Genomic DNA, 11,513 nt, shown 5'->3' on the forward strand with positions numbered 1-11,513 from the left:
CAAACAATGTGATTTTCAGTTTTTTTTTCCACATTCTGTCTCTCATGGTTGAGGTTTAACCATGCTGACAATTACAGGCCTCTCTAATATTTTCAAGTGGGAGAACTTGCACAATGAGTGGTTGACTAAATACTTATTTGCCCCACTGTACTTTCTCATCCCATGTGAGAGTCAACTTCCACTGAGCAAACCAGTTTCTTCTCCCATCAGATAGAGGACTAGCAGTTGAAATAATTGGAATGAAGCCTGTAAATTAGGGTCTGACCACTCCAAAACCTGGTCTAAAACGCCACTTTGCTTGGATTTCAACGTCCAAAAATAGGCCCCTGCGTGTCTTAACCTTCACTGCTCACCAAACCCCTGGGGTTCGCTCAAACCCAGGTTAAGAGCCACTGGTTTAATTGTTGCGATGCTGGCCTTTTAAGAAGAGCCAAGCTTGCCCCAATCCCCCCTTCACAGCAGTGTAGATTGTCCCCAAGCTACCGTCATGTTTTCTTACCACCCGAAAGTTGTGTGTAAATGAGAGAAGTATAGTGTTAAAGTGCACCTCAACAATGTATAAACACGTTTGGTTGATGACAGTTCCTCTCTTTATAATCAGTTGCATTCGCTAGCTGCCGCGAGCTAATCGCTAGCCGCCCTGTTCTAATTGCTAACGCTAATCGTTGACAACATTGTTAAGGCTAAAGGTTTATGTTTTCAATTCACTTGTCAATCTAGGTTGTTATTTTAATTTCATGCTTAATGTGTTTGCTGATTATTGTCCATGATGAGTAATTATATGCATTATGTGAGTGGTACATTTCATTTATATTTAATGTTGATCGTGTTCATTTAGGTAGATATGTTTAGATCAAGGACGTAGGTTTGCATAGGGACGGCGGGACATAACACTACCAACTTTTCAGGATGCTCAAATTGTTCCCACCAACTTTTAAGCAACCTTATTTGCATTATATAATGAGTTTGGTTATATAGGGAATTTAGATTGTCTTTCCATATGTTGTAAGGATAGAATTGACCCTAACATTGTTAAGTGAATTATTTTCATTATGTGTATGTTTGTTGATAAAAAAAAACAGACATTTATTCTGGAAGTTTTCAAAATGTTTCTTTAGTAGTTTTTGAAAACAAAGGTTTGAACCAAACAGTGTATCACCTGAACCAATGCACGTAAAAGTTTGTATTAGGGTTGTTCCGATCATGTTTTTTTGCTCCCGATCCCATCCCGATTGTTTTAGTTTGAGTAACTGCCGATCCCGATATTTTCCGATCCGATTGCTTTTTTTGGCTCCCGATTCAATTCCAATCATTCCCGATAATTTTTCCCGATCATATACATTTTGGCAATGCATTAAGAAAAAAATGAATAAAACTCGGACGAATATATACATTCAACATACAGTACATAAGTACTGTATTTGTTTGTCATGACAATAAATCCTCAAGATGGCACTGACATTATTAACATTCTTTCTGTGAGAGGGATCCACGGATAGAAAGACTTGGGACTTTGTGTATTGTGACTAAATACTGCCATCTAGTGTATTTGTTGAGCTTTCAGTCAATGATACTGCAGCCATTTAACTGTTCTGCCCAAATGCATGATGGGAAAGTGGAACCATGATGGGAAGTAAAACCATAACTGTTTGTCGCGCTAACAATGGATATATCTTCTCTGCTTTGGGAATTAAGTTAACCTTGAGAGTCGAAGGACGCGCCGGCGCGTCCTCAGCGCACGTCGTCTTTGAAGCGCCCTCACGTTTTAAATACGTCACCCACATGCCGTTGGTTGGTCTCGTTTTAAAGTGCGGAAGTTGCGGTTTACTCTCGTTATTATTTGAAGTCAATCGACCAATTAAAACGTGAGATATTGTCATTTAAGTTTTATAGTTTTATTGTCCTCTCAAAAAAACATTAAAACGCTGCATGGATCACTTGTTTGTGTCTATATTTCCATCATTTCTTGTCCTTTTTCAAAACGGAAGCTCCATGAAAAAACCACAAATCAAATGAACCCTTTCGAAGTCACAGTGGAAGCACAAAATGCGTTTTTTAAATAAATATAACTGCCATGCGAGGTTCCACCGAACGAGAGGGAGGAGTGTTCTGAAGCAGCGAGGTGGCGAGCCGACGGCCGTTTGGATCAAGCAGCGACTTTGTGTGACTTTGAGAATGAACGGAAAACTAAATTTAGCGCAAGCAATTGTGCTATTTGATCAACTTGAGGAAGAGGATGGTCCAAATTCGTCATCATCGTCTTCTTCGGAAGAGTCCTCGAGTGAAGATAGTGACGTATTTGAACACGTGGGTGACGCCATCGACGAGCAGAGGTAAGCAAACTCACTTTTTTTTTTTTTAGGCTGGAAAAAGTTTCTTTTGAAAGTTTCTTTTGATATTGCATGACAAAGTTAATTTTGATGCAATATAAGTGTGTGTTTGTGTATATAATAATAAAATGTGCATAGCAGATCGAACTGTGTGTATCCAAGGCAGGAATTTATAATTGTGGTGATCTTCTTTCTATATGAAGATTAGGGATGTAGCACATATTCAGCTATGGTATTCTTTCTATTGTCATACATATAGATTTCCATTATTATTTATTGCTGTATATATTTTTATTTTATACTTTATTATTTTCATAAATACTGACTTTTTTTCATGTACATTTATAGTGACAATGAAAGTAAAGTGAAATGAAAATGGAAGGGTGGAAAGAGGACCAACACCCCATGGAAGTGTAGGCTGTGTGATGTCGCCCTGTTTCGAATTCCAGGACGAAACTGCTTTTCGGAGTGGCATGCCTGAAAAAAAATTTAACTTGTTTATTGTAAATATTTTTGAAAATACTTTTTTTCCCCCCAATGTTATATATATATACATTTTTTCCCACAATCAGTCTTCTCAATTTGTGTATATAAATGTGTGTTCAAGAAGCTTGATTGTGTGTACATAGTTTTCATGAGGTGATGGGCCGCAATACCTAAACTCATAAAGAGATGGCCTCTAAACACTTTTTGTGTTAGATGGTATATATTTTTTCACTGTTCGGTCTGCTGTATATAACCTGTTTTGACTAGAGCATGTATAAAGGCAAAAAACGCCTATGCTATACCTGTTGTTTATGTTGAATTGTCAAATATAAGACTATTTATTCTAAATTTTTTTGGTTGAATGTTCATCCTAACATGTTGAATAAATATTACAAAGTTTCAAAACGGTTCGTTACGCATGTTTGGTTGTCAATTGGACATCAAAATTAAAAATTTTGACAAAACGATTGTGGAATTTTTGGTCTTTTTGGGCCCAAAATGATGATTTATAATTGGTCAGTGACGGAAACAACAGTTTGGACATGAAGTTCAAGGTGTCACAAAAAAAGGGACCAAACCAGGCCATCGTAAACAATTCTTTCTTTGAAATATAAAGGCAACTTCAAAGGCATGCAAAATCAGACAAAATAGGCCCAGACCTTAAAGGGTTAAGGTGTAATGACAAAAATCTATAGACCCTACCCACGTGACGTCACCACTCCGCCCTCCTGACTGGTGCCACCCAATTGTCCGTCAACACATCATGTTTACCTGTTACGGCTACGTACATTCCTCCTATTTACGGCGTGTTTTTCTGCTCGTTAACATTAATAATCAAAATGGTGAAGGCGTGTGTGGCGGTCGGTTGCAATAACAGAGAAGGTAGACGGAGAGACTTGAAGTTCTACCGGATTCCAAGAGACCCGGAGAGGAGAGAGCGAGATGGGCTACTGCAATTCGACGAGAAAACTGGGCTCCAAACGATTACCACAGATTATGTAGTAGTCATTTTATATCTGGTAAGATGCATTTAATATATATTTAGAGGGTTTTGGGCTGACAACCACAATTAAGATCACTGCTAGGCTAATCGCCGACAACATACACGTATGTATGTAGTGAGAGTGCTATCGCTAAACCATATAAACATTAAAAGCCCTAGCTCCATTGACAAATGACATGAAATACATTAGACTTGACAGTGGATGTTAGCAAGAACAAAAGATTTTGAATTGAAAATTTCGTAACTCACCTTTCCAAGCACAAGATAGATTCCTGCCGAATTTTCGTGGACGAGGACCTGTTTCACCCAACCAGCAACGAAGTATTTATAAGCCTCCAAGCTCTTAAAGTTTTTCAAACTTTCGTGAGAATAGGCTGATTTTGTGTGGACAAGATAGTTGTAAATATCAGGGTAGCTAGCAGATGTCAGGCAAATACGGCGAAGACAGCGGGTCGAAAAACATCGATTTAGGCATCAAATATGGATCTGGCGAATGGATAAACTGAAGCTTTTCCACATAATGTCTTTTATGCAACGCATCCAGTGAGTTTACGGCATCCGAAAGCACCGGGTCTTCCATGAAATGCATTATAAATTGCTCGATCAATTGAGACCATTGATAATACAGACACAAAATGACGGACAAGGGGGCAGAACAGTACAGCGATCACGTGATTTTGTGACGTCGGTGGGTAGGGTCTATTGCCACCTTGCTTCCCCACATTGCTCCCCATGACAATTGTAATCATAGGGAGAGGGTCTGCAAGGTTTAAGCCAAACGAGGATTGGCTTCAAAGGCTGCCAAAATTCACTCCACTTATTTAGAGCTGCCGTTAATTTCTCTATGTAGGTTAAATGGCGTCTCAACAGATTGCGCGTGCGTCAATGAGTGAAAGGGTCGTGCAGCGCAGATATTAATAGCGTTAAAGTTTAACGTGACAATTTTTCAATTAATTGACGCCGTCATTGGGATGTTTTTGATAACCCTACATGAAGCCTAAACCAAAGACTCTGGATAAGTGTAACATATTATGTCTGTAACGTTAAATACAATTAGAAAACGATTTATTTAAAATATATATTTTTTAAACAAAGGCATGGCCGATATTTTTTTGCAGATTCCGATACTTTGAAAATGACGTGATCGGACCCGATCGATCGGGACATCTCTAGTTTGTATCAGTCGATACGGATTTATTTTGCATTGATCATTTAGCGGTTAGCCTATCAATTAATTAGGTTCATTTTCATGAGAAATGTGGCCCTTTGCCCCGTTCAATCAATCTTTTTGGTCATATTAATGTCCCATTCCCAGCTGGTCGAGCTGGTGGACAGGGGAGAGCTGGGCTGTCCTCAAGCGGCCATCTCTCCCCAAGACCCATAGTGCCATCGGAATTCAATAAATAATAGGTTGTGATTTTATATCGAATTTATAATTTATTTGAATATTATTTATAATTGATTCTGCATGCTTTCCTCAAGTATTACATTTCTGATGTGAAAATTGAGTAATTTATTAGCACTTGAAAACATATCAAATTTGTGCTAAATGAAAAATAAGTTGCAATTTTTTTTTTTTTAATATGTTAAATATTGCTATTGATCCTGAAAACAGGTGATTATCTCTGCATTTGGTAATTTTTGTGCATCTAGTGTAAAATCTGAGAATTTTATAGCCATTTTAAGTTTTGTTATAATGCTATTGAAAGATAAACAGGATTTTATGAGGGAGAAACTATTAATTTTTTGATGCTTCTGCTCATGGAGACTCATATACACTGTATCACAAAAGTGAGTACACCCCTCGCATTTCTGCAGATATTTAAGTATATCTTTTCTTGGGACAACACTGACAAAATAACACTTCGACAAATTGAAAAGTAGTCTGTGTGCAGCTTATATAATAGAGTTAATTTATTTACCCCTCAAAATAACTCAAAATATAGCCATTAATATCGAAACCCCTGGCAACAAAAGTGAGTACACCGCATGGGAACTACGTACATCCCTAAATGTTCAAATTGAGTACTGCTTGTCATTTTCCCTCCAAAATGTCATGTGACTCATTACAGGAGTGCTGTCAGCATTGCTACAGAGATTGAAGAGGTGTGTGTGGGGGGGGGGGTCATTCTCACCACCATTCTTGTCTGTAGGCATGACACACTTATCTTTGTACTCCTCACCTGATTGCCGCCACACATGCTTGAGACCATTAGAACCAAACAAATTCATCTTCGTCTCATCAGTAGGGATGGGAATTGATAAGATTTTTACAATTCCGATTCCATTATCGATACTGCTTAATGATTCGATTCTTTATTGATTTTCTTATCGATTCTAATTTGGACTAATGGACTGTATGAGGTTCTGGGTTCAATATGTTTTATGGTTCATTCGCCTCAGGGTGTTGGTTAGAACACAAGGAGCGGAGAGTGGAGTTGGTCTTTGGCACTTTTAATACAACTTGGCAACATGTACAATATATACAGGCAATGGCACTTGATATGAGAATCACTCAATGAGCAGGTGGGAGAATGCGTGGAAAAGATGTTGATGTATTTGTGTGTGAAAGACTGGAATGTGTGGATATACTAGTATGTGTGGTTCTGAAAGGAAAGAAAATTAGTGCTGATGCAATAAACAATGCAAATTGACTGTAAAGCAGTTAATAACACACATACATGACTCGCAGTGTAATGAACATGGGGGGGCGAGTACGCGCACACAAGCAGGAAGCACGCTGCGTGCACGTTTGGTCATCTTGGCCATAAAAGTGGCGAAAACTAAGCACTGTACATTCATGGATGTACAACATCATCTTAAGATGCTAAACTAACACATTCCCTCTTAACACAAATGTGCAACACGAATGTAATGTAAACAACGCTCTCCTGTCCTCCACGCAGCAAGGATGAGCGAAGCGACCAGCCGACAGTAAAAACACGAAACGGTCGTGCTGATAACGGCTCTAATTTATCATAAGAACTTTATGGCATGAAGAGGAAATACTTACATTCGTTCATGGACGCACAAAAATTAATAATTCCACTAACAGGTGGCCGTCTGCTCAAAATGCGCACCTTACGCCTATTCTCGGTCCCAGAATATGCTGCGCGCAAGACGTAGGACAATAACAGGAAACTGACTGGCTGCTATTAGAACGAACGCATACCCATTGAATCTTTCTAACAGGAGTGTTAAAATTGCTAATAAAATCGTTCAGGATTATTTTAGATGCATATGTGTTATACTTTTATTATAGAGTATTCGACGAAAATATGATAGACCCATTAATAATTTTTGGGAAAAATCACCCTTTCTTTAAGTAGTCTCATGAATAATGACTTGGCCTGTGAATACCACTGCTTTATCACTCGGTGGTGACACCTCCTGGTACCTTAGGTAGGTGGTTACACTGTGAGCATTCTTGTTGTGATACTTGCTGGCATGTTGGTGTGTATCATGCGTCAATTCCGTGACATTGATTGTACAGCTAGGAACCTGTAAGAGAATCGTTAGATAATCTGCCAAACGATTCCATGGAATTGATACACGCGGGACCGGTTCTCTATAAGAACTGGTTCTCGATTCCCATCCCTACTCATCAGACTATAAGACATGGTTCCAGTAATCCATGTGCTTTGTTGACATGTATGCAGCAAACTGTTTGCGTCTTCAGAAGAGGCTTCCTCCTGGGGTGATAGCCAAGCACACTATTTTGATGTAGAGTACGGCGTATGGTCTGAGCACTAACAGACTGATCCCCCCACAAACAGTACTTAATTTGGACATTTAGGGATGTAGTTTCTAAGGGATGTACTCACTTTTGTTGCCAGGGGTTTAGATATTAATGGCTATATTTTGAGGGGAAAATAAATTTATTATATAAGCTGCACTCAGACTACTTTTCATTGTGTCAAAGTGTCATTTTGACAGTGTTGTCCCATGAAAAGATATACTTATATATCTGCAGAAATGCGAGGAATGTACTCACTCTTGTGATACACTGTATGCCTGTTTTGGTTTTAGGTCAGTAGCAACTTTGGTTTTGAAAATACTTGAATTTTAAGTTTAAAAAAAAAAAAAAAAGGCCCCCTACGGATCGGCCCTGCGCCCCGTGTCATGTCAATATATTAGGAAGTCTATGGTACAGCGCTCTTAATTTGCCACTCAATGTTCATCACGTAATGTAACCTTACCGTGAGGTAGCTCTCAGTGTCCCGGAGTGGCCAGCTGTCTGTTGTCAAAGAGAAGTTATTCATAGAAGCCAAGTCGGAAACAAAGTTACACCACAGAATTAGGCTGCAAAGGTTTGGCAACAAATGTTCCAACAGCACATGTGATTTTCTTATGTTCTTGGAGGTAAAAGTGTACTTTGTTTGAAAGGCGTCCGCTATGTTTCTCAGAGACTTGTGTCGCGTTACCGGCTTTTCCTCTGCCCCACTTGCAAATGACCTGTCTGGGTGATGGCGGCGGGGATGAGTGGTCATAATAGTCGTGTTGCCCGGGATGTACGATATTGTTGTGAGGCAATAGTTTTTTTTCTAATCAGCATTTTCCTCCCCTGATCATTGTAATCAGCAGCTAACCCAAAATGCTGCCACACAGCTGATCTGTACGACGTTTCTCGCTAGCCATGATCATCTTCTCTGTCACAAACAAAAGGGAGCGAAGCAGCATGGTTGATCCCACCCTCGAGGCAGTTTGGGGGAGCATGGGAGAAGGGCTGCTTGCGGGGAGGAGCTTTCTCCAAGCTTTTTTTCAAGGCTGAGGAGCGAGCGCACACAAGAAAATGCTCGGAAAATACATTTTTGGTTGCTTTTCATTTGGATCAAATGTTTTTGCGTATTGAAGCGAACAGGGCTGTCGAACAGTTCAATACAAAATCAAGTATTGTTGCATCTCTAGTAAACAAGTACAAAGCTTCCGGAGGATGTGTTTTAATGACATCATCACAAGAGGACTAAAGTTCTTCGCACAATTCGGTGGTAAACTTTCGGTCTTCAAAGACATTTCAACTAGGGCTGTCAAACGATTAAAATTTTTAATCGAGTTAATCACAGTTTAAAAATTAATTGTAATTAATCGCAATTCAAACCATCTATAAAATATGCCATATTTTTCTGTAAATTATTGTTGGGATGGAAAGATAAGACACAAGACGGATATATACATTCAACAAACTGTACATAAGTACTGTATTATAACAATAAATCAACAAGATTGCATTAACATTATTAACATTCTGTCAAAGCGATCCATGGATAGAAAGACTTGTAGTTCTTAAAAGATAAAAGTTTGTACAAGTTATAGAAATTTTATATTAAAACCCCTCTAAATGTTTTAATAAAGTTTGTAAAATTTTCAATCAAAAAATAAACTAGTAGCTCGCCATTGTTGATGTCAATAATAATTATGGTGCTGAAACCCATAAAATCAGTCGCACCCAAGCGCCAGCAGAGGGCGGCAAAACACCAAAAAACACAAGTAACAAGTGGAAATGACACTTTGCTGTCATTTTAATGTTTGAGCGGGGCATGTGCATTAAATGCGTCAAATATTTTAACGTGATTAATTTTAAAAATTAATTAACGCCCGTTAACGCAATAATTTTTACAGCCCTAGTTTCAGCTGAATATTGCATTTTTAGCTATTTTTGGCTGATCGTATTCAGGCCCAAATTTTCAGACGCATCTCTAAGCGGAACAATGTCTCTTGCGGCTCAAAATGAAAACGCATATTTTTTCCCCAATATTTTTTTGTATGGCTACTTTTTTAAATCGTACTAGCACTTGTCTTTTCCAAGTTTTGCACAAAGGAAAGACGCGTTGGTACTCACTAAAATATATCAATGCTTTTCTTGTGTCTTGCAGGTTTCAGAAAATATCTTGGTGCTGACGGGCAGGAGCCAGAATCTCCCTGCGTTAAAGAGAGCCCCCAAATCAAAGAGGAGGAGCAAAAGCCCTGTCGACAGATGCAACTTGCAATCAAAAAGGAGGAGGAAGAGCTGCCATGCGTTGAAGAGGAGGAGCATATCACCAGGTTGACTGGTGAGCCCTTAAAGAGTGAAGATGGTCTGAGTGAGGCCAGCAAAGGAGAGGAGCCTCTGAGGGGCAGCAGCAGCTCAACAGAAGGATTGCAAACAGACATTTTCATCGTTCTGTCAGACAGAAATGGTGCCACGTCACACTCACTTTTCAATGATTATGGTCATAAGAAATCTCACCGTGACGACAAACTCTGCAAATGCTCTCAGTGTGGAAAAACTTTTGCTCATAAGCAAACTCTTCGTATGCATATGAGGAAGCACACTGGCGAAAAACCTTTTTCTTGCTCAGTTTGTGGTCAAAGATTCACTGAAAAGAAAGGCTTAAAAAGACACACAAAAACCCACACTGGTGAAAAACCCTTTGTCTGCTCAGTTTGTGGTCAAGGATTCACACAAAAGCAATACTTGAATATACACACAACAAACCACACTGGCGAAAAACCTTTTTCCTGCACCGTTTGTGGTAAAAGATTCAGTCGAAAAAGTACCTTAAAACAACACACAAGAACCCACACTGGTGAAAAACCTTTTGTCTGCTCCGTTTGTGGTCAAAGATTCACTGAAAAGCCAAACTTAAAAAGACACACAAGAACCCACACTGGTGAAAAACCTTTTGTCTGCTCAGTTTGTGGTCAAAGATTCACTGGAAATCAAAGCTTAAAAATACACACCAGAACCCACACTGGCGAAAAACCGTTTTCCTGCTCCATTTGTGGACAAAGATTCAGTCAACAGAACGCCCTAAAACAACACACAAGAACCCACACTGGCGAAAAACCATTTTCCTGCTCTGTTTGTGGTCAAAGATTCAGTCAAAAGAGCGCTTTAACTGCGCACATTAGAACTCACACTGGTGAAAAACCCTTTTCCTGCTCAGTTTGTGATCAAACATTCAGTCACAAGGGCAGATTAAAAGAACACACAAGAACCCACACAGGCGAAAAACCTTTTATCTGCTCAGTTTGTGGTCAAGGATTCACTGAAAAGCAAAACTTGAGAAGACACACAAGAACCCACACTGGCGAAAAACCTTTTTCCTGCTCAGTTTGTGGTCAAAGATTCAGTCAAAAGAGCACCTTAGAAGGACACACAAGAACCCACACTGGCGAAAAACCATTTTCCTGCTGCGTTTGTGGTCAAAGATTCGCCTGGAAGGATCGGGTGAAGAGACACGTGTGTGTTGATGTAAAAAGCAGTGGCCAATGACTGTTTTGCCTGTCATCCATGCAGGCTTCATCAGATGTTTTGCACGCAGGATGATTGTATTCCGTAGAGCTTCCTTAAATCTTGTTGAGGATTGAGATTATAATTTTATATTGAATTTGAAATTGAATTTACATTGACTATTTAAAACGGCACATCCCAAATTTCAAAAATTCTAAATCATTCATAAATAATGTCATTCAATAAATATGGGAAATTAGAATATATTGTTCAAAATGGCAAAAATAAAAATTAAAACAAAAATCTTAAATATGATTTTTTTTCTGGGGTAATTAATGTATAAATAATTTGTAAAAACTACTATTGCTACTCGTGATTGACGGAGACATGTTACAACAGAGTATGAGGGCCAGATAATGGCCGCCGCCGCGTAGGCACGTCGCTACCACAGACTGCTGTCCTCTCATTTGACACCGTCTGT

General features: G+C 39.1%; 1 protein-coding gene across 2 annotated transcripts in view; it reads left to right on the top strand.

Annotated features, from left to right (window-relative positions):
* The window catches only part of LOC130931938 (zinc finger protein OZF-like), a 55,310-nt gene extending 44,004 nt beyond the window's left edge, over positions 1-11,306 (top strand). For both annotated transcript variants that reach the window (XM_057861181.1, XM_057861182.1), the window contains exon 3: positions 9,693-11,306. In XM_057861181.1, the coding sequence (XP_057717164.1) occupies positions 9,693-11,074 (1,382 nt within the window). In that variant the 3' untranslated portion in view covers positions 11,075-11,306. The remainder of the gene's footprint in view (positions 1-9,692) is intronic.
* The last annotated feature ends 207 nt before the right edge of the window (positions 11,307-11,513 follow it).

The sequence above is a fragment of the Corythoichthys intestinalis genome, chromosome 16, assembly GCF_030265065.1.
Source record: "Corythoichthys intestinalis isolate RoL2023-P3 chromosome 16, ASM3026506v1, whole genome shotgun sequence".
Lineage (NCBI taxonomy): Eukaryota > Metazoa > Chordata > Actinopteri > Syngnathiformes > Syngnathidae > Corythoichthys > Corythoichthys intestinalis.